The sequence below is a fragment of the Amborella trichopoda genome, chromosome 13 (assembly GCF_054954075.1).
Source record: "Amborella trichopoda isolate Santa Cruz 75 chromosome 13, AtrichopodaSantaCruz75HAP2 v2.0, whole genome shotgun sequence".
Lineage (NCBI taxonomy): Eukaryota > Viridiplantae > Streptophyta > Magnoliopsida > Amborellales > Amborellaceae > Amborella > Amborella trichopoda.
This window is the reverse complement of record NC_142348.1, coordinates 18,526,682-18,549,530: the sequence shown is the minus strand read 5'-3', so window position 1 is coordinate 18,549,530 and position 22,849 is coordinate 18,526,682. Positions and strand designations below refer to the sequence as shown.

General features: G+C 39.1%; 1 protein-coding gene, 1 long non-coding RNA gene and 1 pseudogene across 5 annotated transcripts in view; all 3 read right to left on the bottom strand.

The window, feature by feature from the left end:
* NHD1 (sodium:hydrogen antiporter 1) overlaps positions 1-22,324 on the bottom strand; it is a 39,924-nt gene extending 17,600 nt beyond the window's left edge. For 2 of the 4 annotated variants that reach the window (XM_020667040.2, XM_088855366.1), the window contains exons 1-4: positions 21,954-22,324; positions 20,934-21,249; positions 17,858-18,034; positions 17,506-17,634 (exon numbers count right to left, since the gene is read on the bottom strand). In XM_020667040.2, the coding sequence (XP_020522699.1) occupies positions 17,506-17,634; positions 17,858-18,028 (300 nt within the window). In that variant the 5' untranslated portion in view covers positions 18,029-18,034; positions 20,934-21,249; positions 21,954-22,324. The remainder of the gene's footprint in view (positions 1-17,505; positions 17,635-17,857; positions 18,035-20,933; positions 21,250-21,953) is intronic. The other 2 variants (XM_006843949.4, XM_088855365.1) reach the window with 1 other exon arrangement.
* On the bottom strand, positions 7,592-8,655 carry LOC148779062 (alpha-aminoadipic semialdehyde synthase pseudogene; annotated as a pseudogene).
* On the bottom strand, positions 11,242-14,093 carry LOC110007230 (uncharacterized). Its single transcript, XR_016047240.1, has 4 exons — positions 13,039-14,093; positions 12,233-12,870; positions 12,029-12,118; positions 11,242-11,874 (listed from the first exon to the last, which is right to left on the bottom strand). It is a non-coding gene; the product is annotated as an uncharacterized LOC110007230 (long non-coding RNA).
* Positions 22,325-22,849: the final 525 nt, after the last annotated feature.

Sequence of the window (22,849 nt, the reverse complement as noted above, 5' to 3'; positions counted from 1 at the left end):
TATAAAAAACTAAAATAAAAAACCCAATGATTCTCTCTCTCCTCCACATCTAAATTTCTCACCCTCTCTCTCTCTCCTCCACGTCTAAATTTCTCGCCCTCTCTCTCTCACACACACACAATCACGTTAACCACCACATGCACTCTCCACCTATTATTTCTCTATCTTTTTCTTATCCCCTACGCTTTAGGCTTCCTATCTACCTCACGTAACCATCCACTCTTCCTTCCTTTCATAAAGCTTCCCTCATGATTTAGAAAACCCTTATCCCATATAAATCTAGATCAAGTAAATCAACCTCTTTCCAAACTTTCCTATTTTCTCTCATAGATCCTCTTTTTTAGGAAATTTCTCTGCGCTTCACGTGATCAACCCTATCCCATCATTCTCTTTCTAATTATCTAACAATCCTATCAAAATAGAAACATGGGATCCTACAAACCAGGAAATCCATCCAAGCCCATCCTAAATAAAATAAAAATCCCTTTTTAACCACTACATGAATATCCCTAAACTTCAGTCCCAATAATAAATAAAAATAAAAATAAATATCTTGGATGCGATTTGCATCATACTCCCCAGGTTGGAAAAAACACTCGTCACGATTTTTTCTTGTTGCATCTTCATCATCCTCCCTTAGTTGATGGTGAAGCCCTTCTTCTTCATGCAATTGTTCTTTTGTAAGGCATGAACCTAAACAACCAAGATGCATCTTCGAGGGCCAACCATTTGGCATATACATTGCAGAACAAATTGCTGATTGAGGGATCAAAATTGACTACCCTTGCTTAAGAAGCATTGTTTCCAACCGAAGAATTTTGATTCCTAGCAAAAGAACTTCCTCCCATGACAAACACCCAAACACATTCAAATATCTGCACAGGAAATATAATTGTTGACGAACACATCCTGCACCCAAGACTAGAACCGTCGGTCTTTCCTCCAGGTGATCTCCTGCCTGAACCAGTTTTTCACCAACCATACCAACCTTTAGTGAAATCCGTCTATACCTCTCCTGGAAATTCTAGCCACCAAATCATCACTTGGATTAGTAATAAAAGACAACAAATCAATTATTTGGTCAAGAAAGCTTTGATCATCGACTCCAACTTCTTGTTCTGAGAATAACAAGGCATCCGCACTTTGACCCACTTCACATTTCACTAAATGAAATGAACCACCAGCAGCCTCAATAACATCCAAAGCCTTGTTGATAAAAAATTGATCAGATAAATGTGTTATACGTCATTTTTTACATACTTATTTCAAAGTTGCATAAGGAGAGAACCAATAACAACCTAGTCCTGCCAATACCCAAGACATTGCTAGACCATGATAACACTGCAAAATAAGCCTAAAACTGGGCAACCTCTGAAAAAATATTGTAACGGGAAAAGACAAGAAAAGGGTAGTTTGGGATGCCCAAAGGACGCTCATAAAGTTTCGTCACATTATAATAAGTTTTGATATGATCAGGACAAAACTCGATTCTCAAATCCAGCTCCTATCATGCTGAAAAGGGACCTTATAACTACAGCCCCATTTTCGAGGTTTCAAAACCGTACCAGACCACGGCCAATAGATCCGGAACGTCGAAAAACCCCTAAGGACCAAATTTGAGCTCCAGCAGACCTTCAAGGATCATTATGGGCCCCAATCACCAAACTATTTCGGTGCAGCCTCAGTGAACTAGTTGCTCGTTCTGGAAACTGCATTTTCAACCCCTCGGGATGATTTAAGTGCTCATAGCTCGCTCGTTTGGAATCAGAACAAGCTCAAATTCGGACACAAGTTAGGTCTCAACGACCCCGTCATTTTGATAAATGGCACGCGTCATGACGTGGCCCGAGACTAGAAATTTTCTAGAGAGAAGATGAGCCCGAAAACATGAAAATCAGAATTTTGAAAGAAGACATTCCATACTTCACGAAGCAACAACTAGAGATCCGAAAGTCGGATCGGCACGAAATCGGGTCCGTTACAACCGCATCGCGAAGGGCTACAAGTTTGGTATAGCTTTTACATTCAATTAAAGGCTGGACAGTACGAATTTCAAGGTTGAAGATGGCAAGAGTTTTTCGATTGCCAGAATCCCATTTTTCGACAACTTCCCAATTTGGGGATATGCTCAAACGGAACCAAATTAGACGAATTTTAATGCAAAACAATTGGAACAATGTCCCCTTTAATTTGTGATCAAAATGAGGACTTGGAACATCGTGGATCGCACCGGATCCGTAGTCAAAGTTTATGGACTTGGCTGGATTTTTGCCTCTGCATGAAAATCTGTTTCAAGACGATTAAAAGACATCAAAATGTTCAGAACGGATCAAACATCCACTCTACGACAATGGATCATTCGAATCATTGCCACAAGCGTTTGAAAAAGCTGCTGAAGTCTAGCAATGGCAAGAGGCCCCTCTGGGAGGGATGGTTTTCTCATTTGCTCAAAAAAACTAAAGGGTATTTTGTTAATTTTGTCCAAAAACTAGATTTTATTTTAATTCCATTTAATTATATTTCCCACAATTTGGCTTAGTTTTGAGCATCCACCCATGTTTTGTGGTTGCTCTATATAAACAAGCTGAGGTCAATTGTAAAAAGACTGAATCATGCGATAATGGAATTAAGACATTAAGCTTGCTTTGCTTCTAGTCTCTGGATCCAGCGCTGAGGAGAGAGAAAACTTTTGTGGAGAGAGAAACTAACCCTAGTCCATATACCCTAGCCCACACGCTACACCATACACCCTAGCCTACACACTATGCCATACACCCTAGCCTATACCACAGACCGTGGGCTTTAGTCTTGACCCAAGCCTAACCCTTCTCTCTCATATGCATGCAAAAGGGCTCATGGGTGTCCACCTAGGCTAGAACATACCCCAAGTCCATTCTCTCTCCTCTCTCCCACATCCTCTTCTCTCACTTCCCTATTTCTCTCCGTGCCTGCGTGCTCTCTATTTTCTCTCTATACCTGTGAGCCTCCCTATTTTCTCTCTGTGCCAACGTGCTCTCTATTTTCTCTTCATGCCGATGAGCTCCCTATTTTCTCTCTGTGCCTGTGAGTCTCCCTATTTACTCTCTGTGCCCACAACCTTCCTATTTTCTCTCCGTGCCCGCGAGCTTCCTATTTTCTCTCCGTGCCCACGAGCTTCCTATTTTTCCTCCTTGCCCGGGCCTAGCAACCCTTTATTTCTTTATATCTCTCTCTCTCTTAGCTAACCATTTTATCTCTCTCCTCCATGTAATCACTCTCTTATTAGTTATTCATTCTCTCTCTTAGTTGTCCATTCTCTCTCTCCTAATTTGTTCATTTCCCCTCTTTTCTCTCTTGTGTGTTTATCTTTACCTCTACCTATAGCCGCGCTTAACAACGGGCTTAATTTCTCCCCCCTCTTTTATCTCATGCGTGCCTATCTTCTTCTCTCCCAAACTCTCTCCCTCTTTTATTTGTGTGTCTCCCCTTTATCTCTTGTACACCTTTCCCCCTTTTACTCGCCTTTTCTTGATCTCTTTCTCCCAATCTTTATCCACCCCTTCTCTCCTCTACACGCCCAAATCTCCTCACCGTCACTCCACCTTCCTCTCTCTCTCTCTCTCTTACACGTGTATATCCCTCTCTCCCCTCTATTTTGTTCAATCTTTATCCCTCTCTCTACCACGCCATTATTTTCTCTCCCTCCTATCCGGTTCAATCTCTCATTCCTTCTCCAAATTCCCTCTCTCTCAATTCTCCCAACCGTCTTTATCAACTCTCCAAATCATCTCTATCTAATTCAACTCTCCCAACCCCTTGAATATCCCCCTCTCATCTAACGTATCTCTCTCTCTCTTCCCTCTATGTCACTTTTCTCTCCTCCTTGCGCAAACCTCCTCTCTCTGTTTCTTGCACGCACCTTTCCCTATTAATCCCTCTCTCTTACACATGCCACTTACACTCAAACTCACTCATACTCTCACCCTCACACTCACATGCAAACTCACCGTATTCAAGGGTGGAGCGTCCCCAGTGGAGTCGCCAGTTTGTCGGACCTGATTCTCATCGTCCTGGGTTAACCCAATATGGGTGACCCAGTCAGAGGAATCCTCTTTCAAACAATTGCAGGGCCCAAGTGCGTGTGTGCACGTGTGCTTGTAGTGTGGATAGGAACCAACAAAGAGAGATTTTAATCGACAAAGAACGGCTCAAGCACCTACCTTGCCATGTTGGGTTCAGGTGATTCGCTCTCTTAGATCATCTCGAAAGCCCTCCGGCCGTCCTTGCAGCGCAGTTTGAATTCGGCTCCCTCGCTTTCCTGCACAGCACTTGGATCCACACACTAAAAATGGCCTTCAGGGTATACCTTTTGGGGTCTCCTCCTATTGGTAGTATGGTGAATTAAGGGTCTAAACTAAAGGCTAGAGGGGTGATGGAAATTGTTTACCACTCGAGTGTGACGAGACTCAACGATTAGAGCAGTCAAACAGTCAGAACTCTATGGATTGCTAACTCAGGATGACCCCATCCGAGAAAGCGAGGGCAAAATCTCGCAACTCAACTCGACTGTACAGAATGGAGGTTAGAGCAGCGATTCAAAAGTTGAAACCCTTAAAATAGCTCTAAATGTCGCATCAAGTCGAACACACAAAGAATAGAAGAAGCTACCAACATAAAAGAATAGAGAGGTCGTGAAGATTAGGGTGTGTTCAAAACAGTGTAGGCTCAGATGGGTGAAGTGCGAGTGGAAGTGTGTGAAAGGGCACGTACGAGAGTGGAGATAGGAGTATGTGGTAGAGAGTGAAGTGAGTTTGTGAGTGAGAGTGTATTATGTGAGCGTGTGAGTGAGTGAAGTGAGTGTGTGAGTGAGACTGAGAATGTGTGATTGAGTGTGTGTGAGTGAGTGTGTGTGAGTGTGAGTGTGAGGGTGAAAGTGTGAGTGTGAGTGTGAGTGTGAGTGTGAGTGTGAGTGTGAGAGTGAGAGTGTGAGTGTAAGTGTGACTGTAAGTGACACGTGTAAGAGAGAGGGATTGAGAGGGAAAGGTACTTGCAAGAAAGAGAGAGAGGAGATTTGAGAGAAAAGGACAGAAAAGTGGCATGGAGGGAAGAGAGAGAAAGAGATAAAAGAGATGAGAGGGGGATATTGAAGGGGTTGGGAGAGTTGACGTAGATAGAGATGATTTGGAGAGTTGATAAAGACGGTTGGGAGAATTGAAAGAAAGAAGGGATTTGGAGAGAGATTGAACAGGATAGGAGGGAGAGAAAATAATGGCCTGCGAGAGAAGGATAGAGATTGAACAAAATAGAAGGGAGTGAGGGATATACACGTGTAAGAGAGAGAGAGAGAGGAGGCTGGCATGAGGGTGAGGAGATTTGGGCGTGTAGTGAGAATGAAGAGACGGGGTGGATAAAGATGGGGAAAAAGAGATAAAGAAAAGGTGAGTATAAGGGGGAAAGGTGCGCAAGAGATAAAGGGGAGACACGCAAACAAAAGAGGGAGAGAGGTAAGGAGAGAAGAAGATAGGCACGCAGGAGATAAAAGGGGCAGAAATTAAGCCTGCGGCTAAGCGCGGCTGTAGGTAGAGTTAAAGATAAACACACAAGAGATAAAAGAGGGGAAATGAACAAATTAGGAGAGAGAGAATGGTTGCGTGAAGAGAGAGAGAATGGACAACTAAGAGAGAGAATGAATAACTAAGAGGAGAGAGTGATTGTGTGGAGGAGAGATAAAATGAACAGCTAAAAGAGAGAAAGAAATAAAGGGATGCTAGGCGCAGGTACAGAGGAAAAATAGGAAAGTCGCGGGCATGGAGAGAAAATAAGAAGGTCACAGGCACGGAGAAAAAATAGGCAGGTCGCGGGCACAGAGAGAAACTAGTAAGGTCGCGGGCACAGAGAGAAAATAGGAAAGCTCGCATGCACGGAGAAAAAAATGGGCGCTCGTGGGCATGGAGAGAAACAAGAGAGGCTCAGGAGCATAGAGAGAAAATACGGAGCTCGCGAATACGGAGAGAAAATAGGAAAGAGACACAAGAGGAAGTGGGAGGAGAGAGAATAGACTTGGGGTGTGTTCTAGCCTAGGTGCACACCCATGAGGCCCTTTGCATGCACATGAGAGAGAAAGGTTAGGCTTGGGTCAAGACTAAAACCCACGGTCTGTGGTATAGGCTAGGGTGTATGTAGCGTGTAGGCTAGGGTGTATGGTGTAGTGTATAGGCTAGGGTATATGAACTAGGGTTAGTTTCTCTCTCCACAAAAGTTTTCTCTCCTCAACGCTGGATCCAGAGACTAGAGGCAAAGCAAGCTTAATGTCTTAATTTCATTATCGCATGATTCAGTCTTTTTACAATTGACCTAAGCTTGTTTATATAGAGCAACCACAAAACATGGGTGGATGCTCGAAACTAAGCCAAATTGTGGGAAAATATAATTCAATAAAATTAAAATAAAATCCAGTTTTTGGACAAAATTAAAAAAATGCCCCTTAGTTCTTTTGAGCAAATGAGAAAACCATCCCTCCCAGAGGGGCCTCTTGCCATTGCTAGACTTCAGGAGCTTTTTCAAACACTTGTGGCAATGATTCGAATGATCCATCGTCGTAGAATGGATGGTTGATCCGTTCTGAACATTTTGATGTCCTTTATTCGTCTTGAAACAGATTTTCATGAAGAGGCAAAAATCCAGCCAAGTCCATAAACTTTGACTATGGATCCGGTGCAATCCACGATGTTCCAAGTCTTCATTTTGATCACAAATTACAGGGGACATTGTCACAATTGTTTTGCATCAAATTTCATCCAATTTGATTTCCGTTTGAGCATATCCCCAAATTGGGAAATCGTCGAAAAATGTGATTCCTGAGACCGAGAAACTCTTGCCATCTTCAACCTTGAAATTCGTACTATCCGGCCTTTAAATGAATGTAAAAGATGTACCAACCTTGTAGCCCTTCACGATGTGGTTGCAACGGACCTGATTTCATGTTGATCCGACTTTCGGATCTCGAGTTATTGCTTCACGAAGTATGGGATGTCTTATTTCAAAATTCTGATTTTCATAGTTTCAGGCTCATCTTCTCTCTAGAAATTTTCTTGTCTCAGGCCACGTAATGACGCGTGCCATATATTATCAAAATGACCGGGTCGTCGAAACCTAGCTTATGTCTGAATTTGAACTTGTTCCGATTCCAAACAAGCAAGTTATGAGCACTTAAAAATCTTCCCATGGGGTGAAAACACAGTTTCCAAAAATGCCAACCAGTTCACTGAGGCCGCAGCGCAATAGTGTGAAACCTACCCGTTTGTAGTAATTTGGGCCCAGAATGGTCCTGTAAGGTCCGATTGAGCCCAAATTTGGTCACTGGGGGTTTTTTGACGTTCTGGGTCTAATGGCGGTAGTCTGGTACGGTTTTAAAACCCCGAAAATGGGGCTGTAGTTATAAGGTCCCTTTTCAGCATGATAGAAGCTAGATTTGAGAACATCGTTTTGTCCTGATCATATCAAAACTTATCGGAATGTGACGAAACTTTATGAACGTCCTTCGGGTATCTGAAACTTCTATTTTCATGCCTTTTGAAGCCGTTACAGCACGTTTTCAAAGGTTGCCCAGTTTTAAACTTATTTTGCTGTGTTCCCATGGTCTGGCAGTGTCTTGAGTACCGGCAGGACAAGGTTGTTACTGGCTTTCTCCTTATGCGACTTGGGAATAAAAGTACGTCAAAAATGACATATAACAAAATGACCACTAAGGGAAACCAATATTGTGTATTTCTTAAGGAGGCCATCGCAAGGTTTTAGTGGTGAATCAACTGTCTCATGCGGGGAATATATTCATGTAAAAGTGTAAGCACTCCTTTGTGCAATTTACGACTTCTTAAATGAGATAAATCTGATATGTTCATCGTAGAGGCCAAGATACCAATGAAATTCGATAGGACATCTCCAAAATATTGGGTCGCTTCTCTTGCAAACTCAATTGGAAGAATGTCATCCGCTAGACATATTATACCCTCGCCTCTCATATCCTCATGATAAGAAGTTGTGAAAGGATTGTTCCTGAAGAAAGGCTTCTCTATTGACGTGGTTTGATTAACACGCTCAAATTGAACCGGCAACATCACATGTTACATCCGAAATATCAACAAGGTGAGCATCATTTTCTCATTATGCCTTGTAATTGCTTAGTACTAAGCAATCTGTCCCAGTACATGCAATTCACTACTACATATGCAGATGGTGCAATTCTTTCATGGAAAATGGCAACGTAGTACTCTGGATGTGCATAATAGTCAACCTTATCAAATGTTTTTGCTAGGTCCAGAGGTGTGTCCACAACTTCACAAGTTACAACACAACCATATACTTGAAAATTACCACACCAATTATGGGATGGTTCCAATAAACGACCAAACCATCTAAATTTATCATCATCATTCCACATATCATGGTTAGCCTTTTTCAGAACAGATAACCAATCACAACTCACCATGTTCGTACCAAACATGCTCATCACCTCTACTAGACTACTCCAATGCGCACACATAATTCTTACCACCGACACCAACATTAACCATATCATCAACTACAATCTGGATATCATCAACTTTTTCCTTTATATGTAGCCGAATAGAGAATCAAGCCACAACCTCATCTTTAAAAGATTAAGTTGGAGTCTCATCACTTAATGGCAACAAAGATAGTTCATGTCTGACCATCGACAATTCGCTTTGATCAAAAACCACTATCTTGGTTTTCTCATCTAATCCCAAATCCCATTTCATTGTAGTCAGGGGTTGCTCTTTCATGTTCACAAGGAGGGAATCGTTTGAAAATCCAACATTATCTTCAACAGAAATAATGTTAAAAGTTTAGCATTTTCCTTTGATTAATACAATGCAGAATTTCCTCATTATCAGACTTAGAATCCTCCATACTTTTATCAATAAAATAGCTAGGCATATTCTCAATTATCTCTACTTTTTCAGCAGATTGATCTCTAAATACATCTACTTGTTTCTCATTAGATTTAGGACCCTTTGTGTCTTTCAAAGCATCAACCTCTCTAGTGGAAAACATAGGATTTTCATTTACCAAGAAATCACATACCTTTCTCTGTTTACTTGTGTGATGCTCAGGTCGTAGATTTGTTGTAGGGATAGCAACTCCTCGGGTTGGAAGTGTTAGTCTCTTAGACTGGGATGATCCTATGCCAAGGATGGATCTGGATGTAGTAAAATTCTTTCTTTGCTTGTCTCTACACTGATTTCGGTCTAATCCCCTATGCCAATCACATCGGCTTTGGGGTTGTCGATTACTCAACTTTTCTCTGCATTCATGCTCCTGTCGATGCCATCATGCATCAAACCCATAAGTGTGATCAAACATAGCATCAAGCCATTCCTACTCAGACTCGCACTTTGATTTAAGCCGATCTCCACTAGATTTCGCACAATATGAATCTAACACCGTAGATCTCATATTGTTCGATGCATGATGTTGCAATCTTTATGTTTGCAACAACTTTTCAACCATCTCCATGAAGTTGTTGATTTTCTTGTATCTTTGGTCTTGCTTGGCATTTCTATGGCTGCGACCTCCACGACCAACCATCGTAATCGCTAACCTTTTTCGAACCGTGCTCTAATACCAAATGATGCAAAAAGTGTTCGGGGAAATTAAATATCTTAAGCAAGCAAACATTTAAACAATAATGGAGGGGAAAATGTGGCTGTAAATCAAGAGATGGAAAAGAAGAGACCTTTCTTCATTCATAAAACAAGCTCTCTTTGGAAAATATCCCCATTTCTCTCAACACATAAGCCTTCCTCATTTATACAAGCCAAACATAAAAAACTAAAATAAAGAACCTAATGATTCTCTCTCTCTCCTCCATGTCAAAATCTCTCTCTCTCTCTCTCTCTCTCAATCACATTAACCAGCACATGCCCCTATCTCCACCTATTATTTCTCTTTCTTTTTCTTATCCCCTAAGCTTTCCTATTTTTTCTCATAGATCTCTTTTCTAAGAAATTTCTCTACTCCTCATGTGATCAACCCTCTCCCATCATTCTCTTTCTAATTATCTAACAACCCTACCAAAATAGGAACATGCCATCATGAAATCCTACAAACTAGGAAATCCATCCAAGCCCATCCTAGATTAAAAAAAAAAAAAAATCCCTTTTTAACCGCTATATGAATATCCCTAAAATTCAATCCCAACAATAATAAAATAAAAATAAATATCTTGGATGTGATTTACATTAGGAGATCCCCGTAACTATGAATAGCACGATTGTCAAAGATGGGTTAAGGTTCCTTTAAGCCATATCTCCAGAATGCTGCATAGAGATCCACTTAATGGCAGTTGCCACAGCAGCCTAGTGGGCTTGGCAGTTTAAATGGAGACAACTGGAGTAGAACTTTCAAAACCTTCACAAGGTTTGAAAGCAGAACAAAGGCCATGATGATAGTCGTTGGAAGTTTTTGAAAGTAGAACAAAGGCCATGATGATAGTTGTTGGAATTTTTTTACTATTTTCCTCATGCCCCCAGTTAGTGGAAGGTAAAAAACTTAACACCATAAGATGGGTCCCAAAGAGACAAACTCCACTTACAAATCAGCTCCTTACCATGGAGGAGACATTGGAATAAGTATAAGGGAAGTCTAAGAAAACCACCTAGCGCCAAGAGCAATATTTTTCTCGTAAAATAAACCTTGCCTACCTTCCTTCCAAGATAGCTCAAATTTTTCCTTCTTACCTTCCTCTATTAAGGTGAATATGTCCCTTTCTTCCGTTCTGGTCCCCTAGAAAAACTTATCTGCCATATCCTTCCATGAGAAAAGCTCCCTACCTATTCCTCCCTTCGTCTCCCTACTATTGTTGTTCAAACCATTAGTGTTCAACACTTGGCCTTCCCACCAAAATTGGCCATCCCACTCATTAATCATGCTCATGAATAGGACAAAGCATAATATTAGACAACCATAAGAAACACATAACAATGTTCAAGAAAGCGCAGACGCCCATCTAGGCGTTTTGGGGGCCTAGGTGCCTAGGCGCCCCCCCAGGAATAGGGTACCCTCAAGGAAATTGAACCCCCCCAAAAAAAAAAAACAATAAAAAAATAGAAAAACAAAGGAGTTCTTAAGGCAGGGTTTCAAGCCTTATGGAGTTTTTTGGGCAATTTTAGAGCCCCAAATGCCTTGTGAAATAGACGAAAACATAATATTATAATCACACACATAACAAATTATGGATACAAGTCTCAAAGAGATTGTAAGACATTAAAATGCTTGAAATCCCAAATGTCATTGTTGGAAACTAGAAGGCTAGACTAGAAACAATACACAAAGTCAACAATGCAAAAACTAAAAACAAATACATCAAGTCATCAACCAAACAACTTTATGGCAGCCACCGCATCACCACGCTGGGTGTTCAAGTGCATCATGAGGAACACTTAATCGCCCTTAACATATTGGGCATCATCCCTCGTCTCCTCTAAATACTTCTTCCTCTTCATCATCCTCTTTTGATGTCATCACCCTCTTCCTCTTCTTCGCCACTGCCTTCCCTTGCTGGGCGTTCTCCTTCCCCTTCCTTTAGCTTTGACATTGACTTTGAGATTGAGCCCGAGTGGTACGCACAAGGGGGATTGATGTCCCAGAAGCCTTGCGAACCTGACAACAGGTCAAGCCCTCTCCAGGGAATACCTCATCGTCATCGGTATCAACCAGCCACTCACATGTGTCATCAATATCAAAAGCTTCAATGGCCTCCCTTTCGTTGTGCTCTAGCTGTCAATGGCACTCTTGCAACTTTTGATTATACTGAACAAAGACTAGGTCGTTCAGTCGTTTTTTCTCTAGTATGTTCCTCTTCTTTGTATGCACCTAATAAAAAAAAACTCAGTTACTAATTTACTAAGTACTAACTACTAAGTATGTATGAAATTAACTATTAAGTATTATTATTAACTATTAACTTATTAAGTGAATAACTAAATAAGCAATATTACGATTTCAAAGGAGTTGAAGCTGCTCTCACATCCAGAAGAGCTATAAGTCTGATTTAGTATTTTCATGGCCATCTGCCTCAAATGAGGGGTGCTTCCACCATGGCCCATTCACCATGCACCTATTTCATGTAAATGTAAAATTGTAAATGTAGTAATTTAGTAAATTAGGTATCTGGGTAATTGAAATTATATACTCAAATCATAAAATCAAATTTAGGAAGTTCTAAACTTACCAAGAGGGATCTTGGACCTTTGCCTGACAGCCACCTCCTTACTTAGAGATCTAGTAGCAAGCCTATATAAATATAACTCCATCATTGACTTATCCTGCACTTTAGGATCAGGTTGGAGCTCGAAAGCATCCATGAACTTAGGGCTGCTATGTACCTCAGCATCAGTGTAAAAGTGAGCAATGTTAAGGTAATATCCTGCTAAGTGTAGGGGCCTCTCAAGGTGGTAGTTCCATTTGTCTTCAATAATCTTCAAAAACTCCTCATACCTCTTTCATCCCTCAAAGATCTCTTGATTTCTTCCTTTGCATACTCCATGGCTTTATAGATATGCTCCATAGCATGTTTCTTCTCAACATGAACCATCTTGAGAACCTTTACCAAGGGGTAAACGACTAACAAGGCATACTGGACCTTGTTCCAAAATCTTGAGTCCATGATAATGTCCATAACAACTTTTCCATTAGCTCTCCTCAACCACTTGGACTTGGTCCAATCCTTAGACACAAACATGAACCTCACTTTTTCCTTATGCTCAAATACAAATTGCAAGGACAAGTACAAGGTGGCAAATCTAGTCACCCCAGGCCTCATCAAGTCTCTGTTCTCAGTAAACTTCCTCATCATAGCATAGCTAGGACCTGACCAACATAGAATTCCTTGGGTTAAGTAAATTACCCTCAATAAATCAATACATTAAAAAGACTCAAAATAAGTAGCAAATAGCTAAGCATAATACCATAAACATAGTATAGTACTAAAATGTATATTTGAGTGTCACTGTACAAATAAATTGTGACTTTCCTTACCTTTTGCATATTTGTCACGAACGTCTTCTTCTTACCAATAACCTCAAGCATGAGGTCTATGCAGTGTGTTGCACAAGGGGACTAGAACAAACGCAGCCTCTTATCTGTAAATAACCTAACGGCCACCATATTAGCCAAATACATATTAGTAACAACTTAGACCACTTTATCCTCCCCTATATATTGGTCAACCAATTAAAAATAAACTTTGTATCATGGGACTTGTCTGAAGCATCAATAGACTTCTTGAACATTGTCCCTAATGGACAACTCACCATCAAATTTATGATGCTTTTGTGCCTCTTATCATTCCAGCCATCGGTCATGACTATGCAATTATATACACCTCATGCATCAGTGTGGGTCTTCAAATAGTTATTCTTTAGCTCCACTTCTCTTTAAGCTCATAAACAAATGGAGCCCTCAACCCTTGCCCACTGCTCCAACATAGTCTGGAAGCTACCAAGTTAGCGGCATTAAAAGAAATGTCTGCTTGGAACAACCACCTCCCCACATATTGGATGACCTTAATCTCTATCTTCCTTCTTAAAATGGGTATCTAAGCTTGTTTGACCTCTTTCTCGTGGTAGTACCTCAAGATCAGGGCGGGGGAAGAAAGCATTCATAGGCCCTCTTGTTCTTAGCCTACTAGATAACCAATCTCAGTATAGAAGTCTTCTTCCTCTCCTCAAACTCCAAAACATCTACAGTCCTTACAAGTTCATCATGTCTTATTCTCACCTTCTGTTTCTTCGTTTTCACCCCCTCCATGTTCTCCAGAATCTCTCTTCTCACCTCAGCAGGCACTAGAGTGCATGTGGCCACATCCCCTCTAATGCCGGTTAAATGCTTCTTCAATTTGGTTGATGCTGACATTATATGTTTTTTTGCAAAACTTGCACCCTACCCTATTCTTGTCAAGGGGATTTGGACAAGATCCACACTTCCAAAATGGATCACTTGGCCTACTTGATGCACTAGAAGTCATTATCCTCAATGAATAATAATTGATCGAGTATCCATCAATATGAATCAAAATCACCTAATCAACAAACCTAAAAAATACATAAGATTAAAGAATTAAGTCATTAAGTCATTAACTAAGAAGAAAAACATAAGAAACTTGATTTAAGTTTTAAATGAAGATATAAAAAACATAAGAAACTCGATATAAGTTTTTAATGAATGTATAAAATTAAGATGGTATTGTGTTTGTTTTACAGTAAGACGTAACTCATTAAGTTATCATATAATTAAGAATTTAAGTTATATGATATCATTAAGATGTTAGTTTTAAAACAATAAGACTTAATTTTACTTTATAGTAAAACTTAAATGAATATATAAGATTTTAGTTTCACTTTCACATAAGACTTAACTCATTAAGTTATCACATAATCAATAATTTTCCAAATAAAGTAAAACAAAAATAATAGAATATCTAAACATGACACATTTTACAAAAAAAGAATCAACTATTTATAAAAGAATATGATACATGCCCAATTTCATCATCCAAATGAGGAAAAATTCAATTAATCAAAAAAAAATCAATCTTTCAACTACAAGCATGTAAATTTATCATAAAAGAAAAAGTAAAAAAAGAAGCAACTGATTCACAATATAATACGTAATAGCAAAATCAAATCAAAACCCTTTTTCAAATATGATAATACTTTAAAAATATCAAAATCAAATCAATATTGGTGCAAACGTTGTCTATTGCGTCGCCAAAAGTCCTCAAAATCAACTACTAGAAGCTCCAAATCTAACCATGAACTATTGCCTTTGTTTCGAGAAGAAATCGAAAAAATCAAAAATTTATCGATCTTTCGATAAATCACAAAAGAGTGGTTTTTGGGGAGTTTTTCTCTTCCTTAAAAGGCACAATTTTGTTTTGGGAATTTAGAATGCCCCCCAAAACGGGGAAAGACATTTTTTGACCCTCGCCAAGACCCTTTTCTACCTTTTTGCAAGTCACGCAGTGGCGCCTAGTCGAGCGGCTAGACTGTAGTGCCTAACGGCTCCTTGCCCAACGGCTCCTTGCCCGCCTAGACGGGCACCTAGATGTAGGACGTCTAATAGTCCCACCCATAGTTAAGGGAACCTTGTGGGTAGGGTGACGATTCCGCTCCAGAACCTCGATCCCACGGTTCCTACAATGGATCTCATAGGGACCCTGTTTTTTCCATTATGGGATCTCGTTCCCCAAAAAAGGGGACCGTTCCATCCATCAGTGGAATCCAGATCCATTTCGAAATAGATCCCTGCTCCCATCAACCATGGTCCAAGGTTTTGGTACATTAAAATCTTGGATTCCATGTTTGTGGGTTCTACTTTCATTAACAAATGATACCAGGTTAGAGATTGCCATTGTCCAGAGTTCCCACTATTTAGGAATCATATGTTTCATTATATTAAAATCCCATCCCTTTTTCGCATAGCACAAAGTTCCATTATTTTAGATTTTTAATTTGAACTAGGCATAGTTTAGAATGACTCACTATTTTATTAAGTCCTATTGTGTACGCCATCCCTCTTAGTTATAAGAATATATATTTCATTTAAAAACTTATATCTATGGTGTCCTATTGTTTTAGAGTCTTAAATCTGATTACAATTGTGAGATGAGAATATATGCTTTCATTTCAATCTTTAGAAAACTTCTTTTACATCAATCATAGAGAGAGAGCGAGTAGTTCATTTTGCCCTCCGTCCCCTTCGGAGAGCAAGCCTTTGAGAAACAACGGAAGCAAAGGAGACTACATTTGAAGAGGATGACTCTTGAGTGGTAGGGTTCTGGGTTGTCGAGGACCTAAAAGGAATAGTGCATGCCAAACTTGTGTCATGGCCTGAAGATGTAGTGGCCATAAGAAAAACCAACTTATAGAGCTACATAATTAATCCGTTCTTATTCACACAAAAATAAATAAATCCATTGTTAAGGGCGGGAGCACTTGATAAGGGATCTCTAGTAAATGGCACTTGTGGACCTCAGGCCAATCAGCTGAGGACCTTAATTCCTATACTTTAAGAATCTCGATATTAGAGCAGGAGGAACCCCGTTATATGACATACTTAAACCTCGATTCCTTAACCAAGGGAACTCGTACTAGCTATGTTTACAACGTCATTTTTTTGTATAGTGGAGCTTAGCTTCCTGCTAATCAAAACATCAAATCCATTGACGTCGGATCTCGCTCCCATAAACCTAAGGATCTCGATCCGCGTCTTGTTTATTATACAGAAACCGATCCTAACCCCAAGGAGCTCCCACTATAGGGCGGTTCGGCGACTCCCGAACCGATCCCGCTCTCGATCCTGCTCCCACCTCCAACAACTATGGTCCCGCCTAGCTAGCGCCTGGTCGTTTTTTAAATTTTTCCACCCAAGCGGTCGAGCGGGTAAATTTTTGAGCTTTGACACATACAAACAAGAAATAACTCACTTAAGCAAGAACTAATATAATACTTCAATCTAAACTCGGAATTCATATAACACTTGCTCAACCTAATCTCACCTTTTTATTGATTTAAAATATATATAAATAAAAATGAAACTAAATTTTCTCGATCACACGAACTTCCAATCTAGTTGTTTGCTATGTATCTTAGCAAGTGAGAGAGAAAGGTGGGTGTGAGAGATTAAAAAATGAGCCTTGCAGCCCTGAATAACACCTTTAATCTCCCAGGATCTTCCATTTGAATCGATCACACGAACTTCCAATCTAGTTGTTTGCTATGTATGTTAGCAAGAGAGAGAGAAAGTGGGTGTGAGAGATTAGAAAGTGAGCCTCGCAGCCCTGAATAACACCTTTAATCTGCCAGGATCTTCCATTTGAAGAATAAAACATGCACTAGAGACATGCTTGAGAGCAGGGGCGAGAGAGCTTTAGATTATGCACTGAGTGAAAAATAATCAACTACAATAATTTCCTACATGGAAAAATCAAATACAACTATTGATATGGATACGGTTCTTTCACATACTTGACAATGTCTTAAGACTTTTTTTTTTTTGAGACTGGTAATGGTTTTATTAAAAGTAGAAAATGTATAGGAATGTCTTAAGATATTTTTTTGTTATTTCACATACTTGACAATGTCTTTGAGACCTTTTTTTTTTTTTTGAGACTGATAATGGTTGTATTTAGTGTAGAAAATGTATAGGAATGTCTAAAGATATATTTCTGGTTATGAGGAGACAAGATCGCCAGAGAAATAGATGAGATGGATATTCATGTTTACAATAGTGACAGGACAAAAAGCCTGATTATTTTTCAACCATTTGGTCATATAGGATGCAAATTAAGATGTATAATCAAGATAATAAACTCAGCACTCTAAATTACATCACAGTGAAGCAGGTTCTACAGCAGCCAATGAAATCACCGTAAACCTGCAAAGGAATGAAATGAAACTCACTTTGAACAGGAATTAAAGATTCTTAGTGAGAATATGAAACTACCCCAATGCTTCGTATAACCCATAAGCAAACAGCCATCAGAAGTCCAACACCACTTTTGTTGAATGCTAAAGACTCTTCGAATATTATTCCTGCATACCCTAATGCAAATACCAGTGCCATGGCAAGATCCTGTAGCATAACACAACTTTAAATCAGAGCCCCAAAGACAAGCCCAACAGTGACATATGAAACATGTGCATGCTGACAACACAAACTCATAATTTATTTGTTAAACATGACCTATGATCTGAAGTACTAGCTCCAGACAACATCGAAAATGATCGAAGAAAATCCACTCGATATGGTAATAAGGTCAATGAGCAAATGAGCATGATGCTCAAACAAGAATCACCTGATTAGCAGCTACCCAAGAGTGATTAAGTGCAACTGCTCCCACTCCAGCTGCAGCCAAAATGGCGAACGCCTTCAACAAATCAGTCTTTGGCTGGTAATTAGCTTCAAACTCCAATGAGCTCATTTCATCAACTGAACACAATGGATCACAAGTGCCAGGTCTCTGCATGAGTTCCTGATACACATAACAAACAGTTGGCATTGTAAGTATGGAAGTAAGCTTTTCTATATTAGAAAATAAGCATTTAACAGTAACAGCACCAAAAACTCATATATAAATGCGCAATGTTAGTCTCACAGAGATAGATCTACAGTAACACTTTGGTAAGTTCCAACTGCTACCTTTTACTCATTGCTGGTTATGAATGCAACTAAAAGCAAAGCAATCAGAAGAGGAAGACTTTGATAAGTAAATACAATTAAAAAATTGGATTTTTTTTTTTTTTTTGTCTCAGAAACTGCTAGTAATTTGTTTAAATGAGCATTAAGAGTACAAAACAGCAGTTTAATTAAATTACACAATATGAAGAATTAGGAGGCAATAGTTCTCAAAGCATGAATAGATGCATTTTATCAACATAAAATTAAAACAGTGTAACATGTAAAATTCTGATGCAAGAGATGAAATAATAAGATTTCAAATTTAAATTTGAGGTTACAAAATAATAATAAATTAAATTAACTCACATTCCTTTATTGAGATCAGAGAGACATAAAACATAAAGAGACAGATTGATGCTAATTGGTCTACCAACTCAAAGAGGCTTTTAAATAAGGGCAAAAACATATAATCAAAGAGACCACATGATACAGAGACATAAGATGCCAACTCCACAAGGCTCTGCTCCAATGTTGATTAGAACTCACTGTTCGGTTAGGAACCACATGACACCAATGAAATACGTTGCTGGAATGACAAGGAGATAATGGTGGCCCACCTTAAACCACTAGAATTCTAAACTAGCTTTGCTTTACATTTACAACATCCATATTGGACACAAACATAAAGCACCTAGGTAAAATACGAATACCCAAGATAGCTTCATTAACCTGCCCAAGGATCTTTCACGGGCATTGTTTGCATTTAGTAACATGATATGCCTCAAGCATAGTCCTAAAATGCAAGGACCACTTAAATCCTAGACTCCCATGTTCTTTCCTTGCAAGTCCAGGTGCTGTTCCTAGCCAACTCTTCTGCTCAGGCAACACCATCGCCAAATGAGTACCTAGTAGATCTTAAAAAGTGATTACAGAAAGCATTATCACGACTTCAGCAAAATACACAAGTGTCTACAAATTATATAGCAGACGTGACAAAGCAGACCATTGGTTGACATCAGGATCTCAGAAGACATTCATATCCCTCTACATTAAGGTAAACTTCGCCATCCTGTATAGGGATATTTAGTCCTTCACCACATATATACATGTTATAACATGCCCTAGAGACAACATAGTGTATTTGGATGCTTCATTCTTCATTTGTTTCCTACATAATATCAAAGCCACCAAGTACCTGAGATTTTCTTTTCTTTTTTTTCCCCTTTTTATCTTTGTTTATATTTTTTTTTTGCCCCAGTTTGCATTCACTGATGATTGATTCCCATCCTATGACAATCATCCCTGAAGGCATGCAAAATCAGAGAAAGAAGATAAACGAAACAAACATCTTGCTATAATTTTAGGTTTCATTTAAATGCAGGGTAAAGTGTACAAGTACCGTTCACAGCTACTTTACAAAGAACTAAGAATAGAAATTAGTAACAGAAATAACAAATACAAAAACATACGAGTATAAGAAATACCTTATACAAGGAAGCACTACACCACAGCTAACACTGTTAATATGAAATTCTGTCAATGCTTCAATTGCCAACAAGAATATTGCCAATTTCTTTTGTTGAAATGATAATAATTCAAAATCTAATTTATTAAGAGAATGTCAATGAATTCTTGATAGTGCATTGGTAAGATTACTAGTGAATCTTCTCATTGAATTAGTCAACATTACAACATGGGGCAGTTTCTCTCCCGCATAGAAACAATTGAACCTTTTGTGTTTCAAGCACTTCTGATTCTATTTGACGCTTTGTTGAAGATATTGGGTCCTCCTTTTGTTTGAGAGACTTGTAAGGGTAACTTAGCTCCTTTCATAACTATTTTGCTGCCTATCAGTTTATAACTCATAAAGATGGTCTGGTATTATTCAGCAGTGTATCACATAGTTCAAAATCCCATACACGGATTAGTACTCTGCATATTCCCAAGCCAAATGGGCTCAGATGACTTCAACGAGTATCATTAAGACAGCTGAATCTCAATCTCAATGACTGATTAAAAAACAGCCAGGCTGACTCGGGACTCCACTAAGTCAACCTAGATCAAGAGTCACGTGACTCGGGAAAATAAAACCTCAGAGTCCGCTGAGTCTTAGGCAACTTTAAATAGTTGGGAAAGACTTTGATGATGATGAATAGCCTGAGTCTCACCTTTCTTGTTTCCTTTTCCTTTTAATTTGTTTATTAATAGTTCGGCATCCTACTTGGACTCGCTTGAGTAAGATGGAGTGACTCAGGATTGGTAGCCTAAACAAGTCCCTAATTGGGCCTGATTTCTTAGTAAGTGATCTCAAGTGACTTGCCTGACTGGGATTTATTAGGGTGCTCATACACTCAAGCAGTTCCTAATTCAGCTAGCTAGAATTTAAATGTGATGCATCCAGAAAGAATAATGCATATCTTCTGGGTGACGTAATAAAAAACGGATATTTTCTTGGTATATTTCATCATTGCCTTTGTGGCTTTAGAAACTCCACAGATTGGATTAAAGGTGGACTTGTATACATGAGTACTCATACCCATTCTATAGATAATGAGTTACAATGTTTTATCACATTTTTTCCATGAATATTCACCACAGAGCTATTTTCTATATTCACCCTTTTTACATAGATAAGGAATTTCTGGCCATCAATATTGAAAATGTTGGCCTCATATCATTAACAATCTTTCACATGAATTTTCTAGATTTTAAACCTAATTTATTTTCTCCGACAACAAATTTTAAGCAAGTACCTGACATGTAACCACCCTTCGACAACCACTGAATCTTCAATGTCTTGACAATCCATGTCATAATGCTCAAATTTTTCATGAATGTCTTATGTACATGTTATCCGATCTTCTTATGATAGATGGCATGCCTTTTCACATTTCTCTTTGGTCCTCGGCCGCCCCACTCTTCTCCTTTCATACGAGCCACATTCCAAAACAAAAATGTGAGACATGCTGAATTGATGGGAAGACCAGCACATTTAGCACATGGTATGCTTCATTTACTTGAAGGGTACAAGGTCTCCGAATGAGTATCTCTACTCCAATAGTGAGAACTCTGGAGAAGAATATAAAACTGATACAATAAGAAATTGCAAATGAAGATTATTCCAATGCAAAAACATCATCAATTATTCATCGTTAAAGCAAGTGGAGGGAGAGCCACAAACAGAGATGCAGTTGCTCAAAAGTAATACGGCAAGTCAACGAGGGAAAGAAACACACCCGCCTGCAGGGGAATATCTTAGAAACGAAGCGTAGTGCCTAAAGGAAGTAATTTAGTGAATCAAATAAACACACATAAATGTGTGGATGATGAATATTGAGGTACTTAGAAGTGAGATTTCCTCTACATGTGCAAATCTTAATATCTTCTCCATTAATTTACTAGTCGTACTATTTTCCTACGTCCATGTGAACCCATCCATCTTTAGGAAGCATGTACATATCAGAAGCCCAAACCTTCGACCACGAACATGGGTAGATAACTGGAAAATTGTAACAGCAATCTCTCATGAAAATTAATAAATGATAGCACTAGGAAGTATTACTAAATTCACGAACTCAATCACCATTATAGTGCAAAACATTTTACCACTTAAGTTCTCGCCAAAGCATTAATGAGAATATTATAAAGAAAAAAAAAATGAGGAATAAACAACAGCAATCAGAATAATTCAGATACATCCCCAACAAAATTCAGAGTAATAGATAGAAAGACTCAAAAACAACTTGATGGCCAAAATAATAAGGCAAATGGACCTGGTAATCGCCGGAGGTGGATGGGAGGTCAGGAGGACTACCGAACTTGGGTTTCTCCTCCATGGATTGAACAAGGAGGAACCCTCCACGCTTCATCATCCTCCTCTTTTCCATCCAATGAGACTGAGAGTGAGAAAATTCAAAAGGCAAACGCCCCTCAAATAATAGAGCGCTGCGGCCGTTATCACATAGAACAGAAGGAGAAGGATGTCGCATGGTGCAGCAGAGGTGGGAGTTTAGGAAGAAGGATGCCATACTCACAAATTACTGACACAGAGTGAACGCAAGCAATCCTTGAGAAACTATGAAGGGATACAATCTCAGAGGAGAGAGAAAGAGAAAGTAATGGAATAATGGAAATCAATCGCCAGTAGCCGTGAACTGTTGGACAGGTGGTATAATCAAATGGAAAGGAATTGCAGAGGGGTCTTTCCAAAAGATAAGTTAAAAAAACAATACTATGCGGCCAAACCCGCATATGTAGAAACGCGGACCTCTTAATAAATCGATTTTGTAGATGGATTTTAAGACTTAAATTTTTAAGGACATGTAATATCTAACATGGAGATCATGAATATAAAATAATAGATAAATTTTAAAAACTAGAAATAAAACTTTTATTAAGAAAACATTTGGACAGTTAGTTTCCATTGTTTTAGATGGAATACCTATTTGCATCCATCTTTAAGATGGATGCTTTACACTTTTTGGACCGCATATATAGAAATGCGGTCCAATCCACATGAAACAATTTATCCATTTGAGGTATGGACGCAGTTAGCATGTAGCCAGCCTGCATATTGTAAAAATGTAGGCTTCGCAATAGATATTTTCTTTAAAGGGAAAGTATAGAATGAGACCATTTACCTTTCATGCAAAGTGGTCCCATTAATCTT